Source organism: Aphis gossypii, chromosome 1 (assembly GCF_020184175.1).
Source record: "Aphis gossypii isolate Hap1 chromosome 1, ASM2018417v2, whole genome shotgun sequence".
In the NCBI taxonomy this organism is placed as follows: domain Eukaryota; kingdom Metazoa; phylum Arthropoda; class Insecta; order Hemiptera; family Aphididae; genus Aphis; species Aphis gossypii.
The window spans coordinates 19451559-19466094 of NC_065530.1; the positions used below are offsets into that span (position 1 = coordinate 19451559).

The 14536-nt window shown below is 23.0% G+C and overlaps 2 protein-coding genes across 9 annotated transcripts in view; both read right to left on the reverse strand.

Moving 5' to 3' along the window:
• Nucleotides 1-1627: 1627 nt before the first annotated feature.
• Nucleotides 1628-6479, reverse strand: LOC114120077 (MAPK regulated corepressor interacting protein 2). The gene is made up of 5 exons (XM_027981880.2): nucleotides 6057-6479; nucleotides 5216-5376; nucleotides 4581-4631; nucleotides 3877-3927; nucleotides 1628-1904 (listed from the first exon to the last, which is right to left on the reverse strand). The coding sequence occupies exons 1-5, from the start codon at nucleotides 6071-6073 to the stop codon at nucleotides 1834-1836; spliced, it is 351 nt and encodes a 116-aa protein (XP_027837681.1). The 5' UTR covers nucleotides 6074-6479; the 3' UTR covers nucleotides 1628-1833.
• Nucleotides 6480-8772: 2293 nt separating this feature from the next.
• LOC114120079 (la-related protein 4) overlaps nucleotides 8773-14536 on the reverse strand; it is a 37475-nt gene continuing 31711 nt past the window's right edge. For 7 of the 8 annotated variants that reach the window (XM_027981884.2, XM_027981883.2, XM_027981888.2 and 4 more), the window contains 2 exons: nucleotides 13895-14067; nucleotides 13142-13547 (listed from right to left, as the gene is read on the reverse strand). In XM_027981884.2, coding sequence (XP_027837685.2) covers nucleotides 13952-14067 — 116 coding nt within the window. In that variant the 3' untranslated portion in view covers nucleotides 13142-13547; nucleotides 13895-13951. Of the gene's footprint in view, nucleotides 12528-13141; nucleotides 13548-13894; nucleotides 14068-14536 lie in introns of those variants that run through there. The other variant, XM_050198815.1, reaches the window with a different exon arrangement.

A 14536-nucleotide genomic window follows, 5' to 3' on the forward strand; every position in this document is an offset into this window, starting at 1 on the left:
CATACAAAATCTTTACAAAACAAGTGCTTATAGTCAATAGTTAGGATACTACAGTAGGTAGTAAGTACCCCAATACCCCATTCTATAGACAGAATCTATGAGTACGTTTTCTGTTACCTACATTACAACAAATATTAAATTAATCTATCTAAGGATATAAACTTGTTGTTGAATGTTTAAGTCTAAAATAAAAAGATAAGCATACGTTTTAAGTTAAGATTACCAAACTATACTATTTTCAATGATCTATTTCTTGACATTGCCCTTAGCCAACAAGTAGGTGTATTATATATTAATATTATGGTTTAATGAGCTGATTATCAATAAGACCAGCAAGATTAACACAAACTCATAGATTGTACTAATCAAAGTATTATTACATAAACATAAGTAGGTACTAAACAAATAACAATGAAGTGTTTATTACGTTTAATCATATAAAATAATTAGAAAAGTGAATTGATGTTCAAATGTGTTGAATAAGAAATCAAGTAAATCAATATTAAAAATATAAGCAACAGTCAACTGGCTAGTAATTTGTATCTTATTTATAAACCTACAACCAGTTTACTTGTGTTTAGTAATATTAATATAATCAATCATTAATTAAAATTATTTAAATAGGTATAGACATTAAATATAATTATTTTTCTCTCTTCAATCAAGAATTTTTAATACAATTATAACACTAAATTCAAAATTTTAGACATTAGTATTTAGTATAATGGTCAATAACATAGTTGTAAGTGTTAAGCACATTGCAAGATTAAATGAATCAAAAGAAATACAATTTCAACTCATTAAGTATATGAAGAAAGAAAATACTTATAAGCCACTAAAAACTGATTTTTATTTTTTAATAATATCTTATGTGGCATATATATGTATATTATTTACTTTTAAAACTTTTTGTAGAAGATACAAGGATCTCAATACTTTGTAAATTGTTTTAAAAACCACATGAAAAAAAGGAAACAAATTTTTTGTTATTTCTAAAAAATATATACCTGTAGTAATAATATAGCAGGGATGTCAACAATTCAACAAAAAAAAAAAGAACAGTCACTTTTAGTATAAAATAATTTATTTAAAAAAAAAGAAATAATTGATAATTTTAAATACAATTTAATTTTTTTTAGAAGAATGTTTGGTATATTATATTAACTATTTGAATGCTTAATTATGTATAAAATATATAACTATTTATAATATTAAAAGTACATTTACTGATTTACTTGAATCATTACAATTTACAATAATATTGAATTATCTACATGGGTTTGGTTAAATACTCAAAAAATAATGTAAAATATTATAAATATATTGCAATAATAAAGTTTTTATAACAAGAATTTTTAACAATTCTGAGTTTTTATATAATAATTTAAGATAAAATAAATTGTAGAAGAGTTACATCATAAGTCATAACTATAATAAAAATAAAATATATAATAACGAATATACATGCTACTCTAAAATATCCAATTACTTGGAATGTCAAATTATTTATGGGAATAAATGTATTTAATCCCTACTCTCTAAATATAAATATATACATTATATATTTTAGTTTTGAAAGAGTAAATTAAATTAAATAATACTTGTTATACTTTATGCCAACCATGATCAAATTTTTAATTATAAAAATATTATGGCATGTCATAAATAATTAGAACATACCTGCATGAGGCTGATAATTAATAATTGATAGCAGATAATAAAATATAATTTAATTGTCAGTATCAAGATATTGGGCATATGCCATTTTGTAAATTAAATAATTGGAAAAAAAATTAACTGAAAAATACAATACAATATATTAGTGTAATAACATTAGGAACGTTGTTGGTATCGTTGGATAGTTTGTTTTCCCCACCAAGCTTCTAGATCAAAGGGTTTAAATCCTGAAATAAATAAAAGCATAAAACATATTACTTGATAATATCATACAAATTATAATAGTGAGTTTCTAAAATTATTCTACCCTTATCAATATATTTATTTTACACAAAAAATAGGTTTTTTGGTTTTACCTAATACAATACAATCTTTATAATGGCATCTATTAACTGTCATTTATGTTATAGACTTATTACCCAATTTAATAGGTAAAGATTAATAAATCAAATTAAATTATCAAAACTATTAAAAACATGACTTTTAGGTCTCTTGATATAGTTCACAATATTTTACTGGGCAATTACAACTATTGTTCTTGTGTATTTTGTAATGAAAATAATAAAAAGAAATAAAATATTTATATTTATATTAATAAAAATAAAGTAGTAAATATTGTATTGGCAATAGTTTTATTACGATGTATTATTGAGTTATATTTATATATGAATTTAGCAATTCTAAATTATTTAATATTTGTACTTATAATTTTTGTTCGGGAGAAATTGTCCAGTTTGGAGGGGGGACAACCAATGAATGGGGGAACATTCTAGATTCAGATATATTTACTTTTATTATAATATGTACTATAAGCAACAGCAATAAAAAATGTTTTGGTTATTTTAGAATTTAGGAATTTGGCATAATTCATTTAAGGAAAGCAGTTGAGTAAAATTTATGAATTTAAATTTTTTTAAATGTAAAATTTAAAAAGTGCCAATAGTACACCAAGTATTATTCTTTGGCAAATGTACCTATCAGAAAAAGTTAAGCAAATTTAGTAACAATTTGACCAAACCACAATTTTTATTTAACAGCTGGATGATTCAAATAGGTATTAAAATCTAAATAAGAGGTAATAGTTAAAATAACTATAGTAATTATAATAATATATTAATAATACCTATGACATTAAAAAGAATGAAAAATATAGATCAGTTTAAAAAAAAATTGTAATACATACTTTTGAGGGGTAGTTTGCCTTTGTATTTAATTATGGTGGTAGGTGAAAAAAATTGATATTTCAATCCGTAAATCATAGGAATATACTAATTGTGTGGTTTTTTGATGGTTGAAAATATTATCATGGGGATTGTCGTTAGTTTTCCCTATCTCAATAAATTATAAAAATTTAAGTGATTGCACTAGCTCCAATAACTTGGTGGACAGTTGTGATAATTAGTTGTTATATTTTGGCCCCACCAAATGAAAAACCTATTAGCACCTTGGCAGTACCTATATTTGTGTCTATACCATAAAGAAATATAAATTTTAATTAGATATACAAAGGGTAATTATAGCTAATATTTTAGTCAGATTAATGGAAACCGTTGAGACATACCCACATCCAAGAAATAACTTAACAATAAACAACTGATGCATTAAATTAATTTTAAATCTTTTATGTGTTTTGCATATTTGTTAAAACAAATGTTTAGAATATGCACATTATTTTAACAATACTAAAATATACCAAGTAATAACTAAAAAGTAAAATTGCATATTATATTGAATTATGATACCTAGTCACCGAATATAAGCTATGAAGTAACAATGACTTGATAAGATAGATATTACAATATTAGGGTGTTGGTAGCAAAGTAGCATACTTAAGTGTTGGAGTTATTAAGAATATAATTATATATAAATATTGTTTAAAAATTCTATTTGAGATAAATAGATAGATAGTAAATGATTAGGTCAATCAAATTTTCAAATTTTCAATTTTTAACCAAAGGCAAAAAACAAATGAAAAAAATTGTTTTTGTTACCTACTGCCTTAAGTTAAATACAACTTAACAAGATTGATATACAAATTCATGAACCTGTAAGCCCTAATCATGAAGCTATAAATAACAATAATTCTAATATCAATATCCACTATAATATGATTATATTATTATATTATCAATAACTATAAACTTAATTTTATAAATAATAAAAAACCAAATATGATTTAATACAATTTATGCATAATACCTTTTAATGTATCACTATTTCCTTCTTCATAGAACTGTATATGAAAACGACCTACAAAATTAAAAATTAAACAATGTAGTATTATTTATTAATATATACTGTCATAAACTCTTTAAACTTCAATAAATATATTAAGATTTAATATAAAAGAAAATAATTATTTATTTATTAAATTTTAGTATAATTGTATCAAATTTTTTACTAAAAAAGCATGCAAAAACAGGTGTAGTGAACTGTAGTAGATGTAGTAAACAAATAAACCGCACTTTTTATAGCTAAGAAATACATACATTGCGAAAAGAACCATTCTACAAGCTGTTGTGATAAGTTCAACAGTGATAATAACCACTTAATGCATGCTAATTCAGTAATAATTTGTGTATATAATGTAAATATATACAAATTATTTAAATTGAATTTATAAATAACATGAACATGTTTTGAAGTAAGCATTCACAACTGAGCACTAAGGATTTCAATAATACTATTAATGATAAATTTATATGTTATGCATTTTAAATAATTTAGTAATTGATTAGGAAGGACATTAATTAAAAAATAAAATAGGTTAAAAAACAAATTTGATACAATCATGTTTTGATAATACTGCTAAACTTTAGTTTTATCAACAAATATACCTAATATTTTATTAAGTAACCCTATAATTAATGAAATTTAATTATTTATAAGAATAAGGAACTTACCATTCGATCCTTGGCACCCATTTTGATATTCTTGAAAAATAACATTCCATGCTAAAACATTAGTTACAATAAATTACAAATTATAAATTATTATTAACCAAAGGTGTATATAGGATGTTTTGCCAAATAATTATATTAGATGTAACCTTTTTTGAATTATCATATACAGCTATACATAAGACAATTATTAATTAAGTTGAAGTTTTTTTAGTTTATAATATATATTTTATATGTTTATGATATACATTTTAGTATTTTACCAGTAATTAATAATGATAATATTTATAAATAAAATAAAAATTAAATGTATGATATTCAGAGGGCAATATTTTTATAGGTTAATCTAAAAACATCTTTAAATTACTTTAATTAATTTACAAATATGCAGTAATATTATATTAAAAAATATTACCAACTACATTTTTTTTTTAATTTAATGATACTACTGTAGACATAAGGTTTAAGGGGATTTAAGTAAAACTATAACTAATTATATTGAAGAATAGATAAAAAAAAAATGTATTATTAAAATGTTTCAGATACTGAGTAGTGTCGAAATTAGAATATATAATTATTACTAAACATATTATTTTTTATACAATATTTATACATTGTACTAGTATATTTATACTTACAACCACCAACAAAATGAATAAGTTCATCATGTTGTGACAAATTATTTCGATCATTTGTCACGGATGAATTATGTTGTGTTGGTAATGGAAGAGGTTGTGCATCACGAGTTCTGGCAGAAGGTCCAGTTAAACGACGCCCCATAATAGATGTATTATTTACCCTAAAATTTGATCAAATTAATTATATTATTTTAAATATATATAATAACACTATAAAATAAATGTTTTTGGCGCAATGTTTAAAATAGGTCGTATAGGATTGAGAAATAAAATAACAAAACTTAGTTAAGCCAATTTTTGTAATCCAAGAAGAAATTTATGCCAAAACAATGCAGCAGTGGTGGTGACACACAGCCAAAAAGCATTATGACAAGTACCCCAGACACAAAAATTGTCAGATAAGTAGGTACTGCAATACAGGTCAGTTGTCAGTTGTCATTAAATGACTTTTGGATGGAGAAATTGTTAGTATCAGTATTTTAGGGGTAGATAGGTTGAAACAATTTTACTGCTTCTGGAAAAAAATTGTTTGTAAATGGACTAAAAGGGTAAAGGAAGAGGTACAAACTAAATAAGAAAAATAATAATATTGTTAGTCGGGACATTTATGTGACGCGCTGAAAGAAATTGTTTACTGAACGTGACGCACAAGCTGGTCAAGTACCTAGAAGGTTCACTAATAAATTTTCCGAAAAAAAAACGAAATTCGACTTTGGAACACGATTTATTTCACCTCGCTTTGATGTGTCGTAGGCAAATGGATACTTGGAGTTTTTAACATTGTTGTTGTCGACTTGTCGTTATAAAAAACTATCTACACATTTTTAAAAGGAAAACTTACCCAGTAATCTGTGTCATTGGCTTTTGAACGGCCTCTGGTCAGTCTTATACAAAAGTACAAGACTGTGCGGGTTATGGTACAATAATGATGATATTAAGTGATGTGGAACAAATATATTATAATTGTGAAATATTATTCACGAAAAACAAAAACAAAAGAAAAGAAAAGTTTGTGTCATCAACTGCGACTTGCGAGTGCGACGCACTACGATAATAGCAGTTACTAATTTACTATCACCAGACACCAACAAAAGAATTATTGGCAAACAATACAACTTACTGTAGTACCACGACAGATTGCTAAACGCATTTTGAGTAATTGTGACGACACGGGCAAAGTGATAATATAATAATATACTATGCCAGACTACGGTACTACGCCACTACGGTAGGGACATCATAAGAGAATGTTGAACCACACGAATACTCGATGAAATTTCACACAGACGGTTTTATTTATTTAAAATATCATGGAATAGAAATAAATATTATACCAGGTGACAAAATAATCATTGTTTTTGAAAATATTATTTTACATACCTAATAATAAATAATATTGTAATGACTAATAATTTTAATAAATAATCATAATAATAAGACAAAAATATTATAATTTTACTATTTTATAGATCTTAGATTTTAAGCGAAGCGAAAATGTATTGATTTTACAGCGATACGTGTGTCAAAGAGTGTACTTTTTTATTATGTTGGAAAACATTTTTTGGAGCAAGAAAAATGCTTTGATTTTCAAAAATGAGGATGGTTTTGTAAAGATTCCTCATAAATAGTTCCTGGTTGAAATCATAAAATCTAATAAATATATAAAAACAATTATTTTCTATAGCTAAGTACATATTTTTAGTTCAAATTTGAACGAGATTATAAATAACAGTTGAGTATTTCTGAGTATAAACTCTTTGTTGTTATAAAATTAAATATTATTATCATAGTGTTTTCACTGAAAAAAGTAAAACAGAAACCTAACAAATTGATTAATTAGTAATTATCACGGACGTATGTAAGTCCGTGGTAATTATTTATACTAGAGCAAGTAATTTATAATTAAAATATTGCTTTTAAAAACAAATGTCGTCTTATTTAATATTAACCTCACAATTTCTAATAATTCTTGTTTCTAAACAAAATTTTTAAAAACCAATTTTTATCCTTCAGATACTCCAACTACGAATAATGGTAAATCTTCATCCGAGTAACGGGACACACGCGTGTACAATATATTTTAGGCAACTAGTAACTACCTACCTAATACCTATTATTTAAGTATTTAATAAAATGATTGAAGTATAAAATATAAATGTAATAAAAATATCTATTTTTTTTAGTTTATGAACGCTAGTTTCATTTAATGAAGTAAATATTCTTAAACTTTAAAGTTAACTTTAAAAAATGTACGAATGTGCGTTTACTTTATGTCAAATAAAAAAAAATTATCATTTTTTCACTTTTTAATACTAACATAATCAGTATCAGCAGATACTGTATACAATGAACTAAATACGTTTAGTATTTAGTTCAATAATTGAATAATATGTTCATAGGCGCAATTCGGTTTAAATTTATGGGGGTGTTAGATTTAAGTTGACTAAGTGACCAGTGAGTAACTTTGCCCACTACCACATAAAAATTCGATGTTGTTATTAAAAATTTGGGGGGGGGTGCTAAGCATTTCGATCCTAATTTATAATGATTATTACTTAATTTTTGATATAAGTACCAAATGCTAGGTACCACAGAAAAGATATGTCCACATTTTATAATTTTAAAAACAAATTATTGTTCTTTTTCTGTTGTCAGATTTTCAGATAGTTGGATTTGTCTCCTTTCTGCAGTTAGCGATATAAAATAAATAGCTATAATATTTACATGTGAAATTACCTTTCTTTTTTATATCTTGGATTAGTAGTTTATCTATAATTATGAAATAAATAATAAATATACTCAATACTCATGTTATTGATATTATCATCTTCGAAATTGCAATACAATATTTTTTCTTTCTAAATTTTCATGAAATTAATTAATTTTTAAAAAGGAAAAAATACTAATTGCATGTACATATAATACATAGGTAGGGTTCTGAAATTGAAAATTTTACTCTTCTTGAAACATTTCAATGAAATATTGAAAAATATTTTCTTCTTTAAACATGTTTGGTAGTAGATGATTAGAAATAATATATTGATTATACACAAAATATATTTATAACGAATAACTCATCAGTTATCATTTATATCAACCAAGATTTACAAACTACTAAAATATGGTATATTGCCATATTGGTATTAATTTTATATTATTTTCATTATGTTTTTTGGAGGTAAATTATGGCATTGTTAGGTATATCATAGATTAGTAAAATATTTCTAAATTGTAGTGTGTAAATCTATTACATATTTTTGATGTTTCATACAATACACAAACTTATACAAATGTTCACTTGTAAGTTGATTTTTAGATATACTTTTTTTTTATTTTTCATTGAAATAATATATTTTAAGAAAATAAATTTCATGAAATTTTAAAACCCTATACATATATATATATATTGTATTATATACATATAATATATAACTGCAATTTAACAAGAAACTAGTTCATAACACTGATCTTGTTAAGTTTAAAATTTAAAAGTAGTAGGTAAAGATTACTAAGGAAATAGGATAACATGTATGGGTAAAAAAAGTATAAAAAACATATTATTGTACAATTACCATATAATTGTTATACATATCTATGATAAAATACAATAAAACAAGGTCTGCTATTTGTTTTTCTTTATATATAATGTATGTATTTATAAGATTAATAATCAAATATCACAAAAATTCCAAATCAAACAAGACTCCATGAACATTAAACACATTAATTAATTAGCACGTTATCCAGTGGGATATACCGCACACAATTTTAAAAGGAGAAAACACAACTAAATAAAGCTTTAATTATTAGTATATTTTTTTTTTCTTACTAGATGGTCATGAAATCCAGTTTGAAAGAACATATTATTATTTACACCTTAACAATTACATAACCACGTTTATTCTTTTTTAAATATTCATATTATTATAATTATCAGTATAATAATAGTTTTTACGAATTTTTAAAAAATATAAATATAAATAAGTTAAAATAGTTTTCGATTAAAACAGAAATAAATGGATCAGTCAACTGGTTTCAAACGTTAATGCGATTTGAAATTATAATTATTATAATCACTGTACATCGTGTTACCGTTTGAATTCACATGTAACAATTTATTAATAATATATATTATGATCAATAAACACTCAGTTTTTATAAGATTATTATTATTATATAATATTGTAACAAAAACAGTGGAATTAGGCACAACAGTACAGGTTGATGAAAATCTGGCAGAGAGGGGGGGATTATAATAAAATCATGGATAATATTATTATATCATTTATATCTAACAATATGGAATACTAGGGCTGACTGTAAACTTTATATAATATAAAAACCTGGAAGGCCTACATAAATACTAAATAGGTAATGTCAAAAGTCATTTATAATGATAATAATATGCTAAAACAAAAATGATCAATTAGAAAACAATTTTATGAAATAGATACTAGGTTTATGATGCATGCACCATAGGCTTAAATATTATTAATGAAGTAGTCTACCTTGGGAATTAATATTTTTGATTACCATACTATAATGATAACAAAGAGTATACTTTTAAAAATATTATTTATTTATATATAAATTGAATATATATTAGTAAATTTGACTTAATTATAAAACAAAACATTTACAACAAATAATGGAACTAAATGATTTCAAAACAAGTCATCAAGGCAAGTAAAAGAAATAATAATTTAATACTATTGAGCTTCGATATTCATTTATTTTTGCAAATAATTCAATGACTACAAAAGAATATACATTTGACATCTAAAGAAAATAAAAATTCAACAAACCAAAAATTTATACTTTTTAATTGTTTGTAATCTGTCAATTAATTAAAATTAAAAAGTATAATAAAGAAATGAGTCAATTTTTTTTTGTTTTTATATTTTTATTTGCAGTATTTTTTTTTCGGTTTCCTTCAACTAGGAAAAAATATGCATTAACACACATTTTCATATACAAATTGTGTCAGGGCATGGTCAAAAAAAAAAAAAAATAAATAAAAATATTAAATGATAGCCATTAGGTTACAAAGAATTTCTAATTTTCCAATCAAGCAAACCCTTCACCACAATAACTTCCAAGAAATATTTGAAATAGTGTAATTTAAAACACTGTGCGCTTGTATTAATATTTATTAATGGTAATGATAAAGATTCAAATGTATTAGTTTCAGTCACGTGACTAATAAAAGATACATTTAATTACCAAGGCAGTTATTTATACTTAATAAGATATATACATTTTGTATTAATTATATATTACTAGGTACATGGTTAATTATGTTCAAAAAGCAGGTTTGCAATCTTATTCAATAATATCTTACACAATTTTTTTTATTAAAGTAAATAAAAATCAGATAATTAATGATTGGAAAATCAGTTAATAAATTAAACCATAAGCTAACACACATTGTATAGACATGTATGTATAAATATATATAAATATAAATATAATAATATAATAATAATATATTATAAATATATAAATATATAATCATTAATATTAGCCTCCCATGACTAGTACTAAGGGAAATTAATTCCTAATTCCACTTAAATATGTATATGTTAATTATTTAGCTATTTAGGTATTTTAAAAAAAAAATAACAAGTATATACATGATTAATAAAAAAATATACATTTTGTCAAAAGAAAAAATGTCATCCCAGTATCCTTCCAACTAATTACATTTTAAAATGTTCTTGAAATGTAAAATTTTTATAATATCCAATATCGAGACATTCTAAATGAAGATTACAAATAACACAATATAACCCAAAATAATTAAACAACTAAAAACAAAAAAGATAAAACAAACAAACAATACTTAATGGGGCTTCCATTATGAGCTTTTTTTTCTTATTTTCTTATTTTATTATATTATATATTTTATTTAAGCCATATACCTACTCTATTTTTAAAACAATAAACAACAAACATAACACATATATGGCCATTACAATACATTGTCGAATGTATCAACCACTATGTAACAATAAACAAAATAATAATAAATTAATAATAATAATAATAATAATAAAAATAATAATAATAATAATAATAATAATTAGATAAATAATTGTTTTTAATTTTTTCATCAAACAATGAAAATTAATAGAGAATTCAGTGGCAATTAAATTAAGAGCATACATATACTATTTACACCAGATAATTTCATATTCAATTTATTAATAGTGTTTTTATTTATAATTATGTTTAAATGTTAGCAAATTTAAATGACAAATATTATGGTAACTAAAAAGGCAAATTATGCAAAATATTTTTGATTTGAAGAGATTTTTCTTAGATAACATATTTTCATGTTAAAATCTATTATCATAAGACCAGTATATAGTTTTTAAATTAACCCAAACAAAAATTTATGACTTGATGAACACCCAAAAATTGGTAACGAAAAAAAAAAATCAAATAAAAGTAGGTATGAACTTGTTGAACATGTAACTAACTAAAAAAAAATATGGGAAAAGGGATTTTTTCTGGATCAATATTTAAAGATTGATGTAAATTTAGATTAGTACACATTTGTAATAAGTATTAATGTAAGTTGAGCAAAACAAACTAAGTAAACATTGAATTGAACTATTTTCGATTTATTCACCTTGCATTTAGAGAAACAATGTTTTGTTCAGAAGTTAATTTTAATTTATTTTTTGCTTGATAGTATGCAAAATGTATTGTATAGTTTAAATGATAAAATAAGACAGAAAACCCCAAATAGATAACTCTCATCAAATAATTTACATTTAACTACATCATATTAATTAGATTAACTATATTCTATATATTTGAAGAATTAAATTTATTAAATATATTATTGACCATTTGTAATCATGGCCGCGGTAAAAATTAAAAAAAAAATCTAGTCTACTAACTATAACTTAGTTTTAATTAATTTTTTTTTACTATTTCATCTTTCATTTAAATTTGGGAACATTTTCATAAGACATTTAAGCGGTATGAAATTATTAATTTTTCCATAAAAAAAAAATAAATAAATAAAATAAAATAAAAACCTGATGTCTACTTATCACGTTTAACCATAAAACATTGTAACATTGTTCTGCTATTACACATAACTAGAACACTTCCACTCCGATTTTTTAAACATATATTTTATATGAAAATCAGTAAAAATTAAACTAAAAAAAAAAGTTAAATAAGAATGTAAAAAAAAAAAAAAAAACATAAAATAAAATAAATAAATAAAATTGGTCGAATAACGGATGTGGATGACAAATGTATCATATCGTTTCATGGGATAATTTAACACTTTCATCTAAAATAATACAATCAATAGAAATTAATATAATTTAGAATAAAATACAAATAATATTGCATACATTTTAATGTTTATAAAATTATTTGCATGATACTGTTAAAATAAGACAAAACAAAACAACATTGCTTATAAGTATAAATAATAGAAATATACCTGTTATAAGCATCCTGTAATTTAAAAATCATCTGAACTAAACAATTAATGAAATATATAACAACACTGTGATAAGCAAACATAAAAAAAAAATCAAACACCTCTTTATAAATTACTTCAAGCTTTTAAATTTTGTTCAAATCCATTCAGTCAATACTCATGATTTTTTTTTATACATATAAAAAAAATGTATAAGTACTTATAATAACAATTATTAAATAATGTCAAAAAATAAATATCAATGAAACTGAAAACTTGAGGTTAAGAACATTGCAAGCTTACTAAAATTTAATAACAAAATTAGAAATTATTGAAAAAGTAAGTTGAAACATCGAAGTTAACTTGTTAATATTCAAAGTTTCAAAGTAATTCATAATTATACTATGTCAATGCAAATTATGATTACAAATAATTCAAATAAATATTTATATATATATATATATATATATATATATATATACATATATAAATATATGACATACAAATATAAACTAATGCATGTTAATGTATAATTTTTTATCACAGTTATGTTATTTAAATCTTTTAATATATACATAAACATAAGTATATATGAATATATCTAAATAGGAGAGTTTTGTTTCAAGGTTGTTTTGTTTTATGCAATTTTTTTTTCATAAAAGGAAACAATCATAAGATATTTAACTTATGTAAAAAAAAAACTAACAATAAACATAATAATTTGGACAAATTGAATAAAATATAATGACAGTAGGACGGGGATATATTTATCTATCACTGTTGTTTTCAGCCTATCAATTTAAGCATAAAACAATGTTACAGTTTGTGTGTCGATACTGTCCGGTTCCTTCCACTTTTGCCATATTGTAGTGAATTGTTTTTATACTGAAAAATTAACCATAAATAACCTTGTGCTTTTAAGCTTAAGTAGATTATAATAAATTTACATTACATATAAATTAAATTTTAACTAAAATAATAACATAAAAATATATTAATTGATATTGTGGGAATAAAAATATATACATAACATAAAATTAATTTTTTTATTAATGTCATTACACATTATTTTTACAATAAGTGCAAGTGTTGAAGAATTTATGGTATTTTGAAAAGTTTGTTTCAGAAAATAAACCATCTACTGATGGGACATTAACTTAAATTTAAATGTTAAAATATTCTCTCTTTTTTTTTAACTTAATATTGGTAGTAAAAATAATTTTAATACTTACAGAACCATTGTTTATAAGTTGTTGAGTTACAACTAATACTCAGGCCTTTTAAAAATTTTACTTAGGAGACTTGGTACGATTGAATTTTGACGATCTTTCTTTTCTGGGAATTGTTCCCCGTTCACTATTTGCTGTTTTGTGTCCTTTACCAGATCGATTTGTTAGAAGACCATCTGAAATGTATGTAACCAAATTAGTATAAAATAACTATTTCTATAAACTACAATGAATATTTATTGATGAATTATTAACAATTACAATTTAATGATTAATTACTTAATAAATCTACCTTCACAGATGATATATGATTAATTAATTATAATAAGTTTATTGGAAGTAGTTATAAATTACAACTTAATAAAAGTATTGAATTAAATATAAAAGCAAAAAAGCTACAGGATAAAGAGGAATAATTGAGTTTAGTATGACTTAACACAACAGAATGCAACACATTTTATTTCTGCCTATCAAATACAAAAATATTTTGTTTTCCCTGAGTAACAATAAATTAGATGAACTATTTTTGCTTGGTAAAATCTACAAATTTCATATTATCTTTTTTGAACTGTTGCACGATCACTTCTAAAAAGTGCAAGTCTCTCTGTGGCACGTTTTATAGGATATCTAACTTAGAAATAAATT

What these genes read in the sequence shown, in the direction of transcription:
- LOC114120077 (XM_027981880.2), bottom strand. An exon ending in TGGGTGCCAAGGATCGAATG is followed by an intron (nt 3,928 to 4,580) that starts GTAAGTTCCTTA and finishes TTAATTTTGTAG; the next exon opens with GTCGTTTTCATATACAGTTC. An exon ending in AAATAGTGATACATTAAAAG is followed by an intron (nt 1,905 to 3,876) that starts GTATTATGCATA and finishes TATTTATTTCAG; the next exon opens with GATTTAAACCCTTTGATCTA.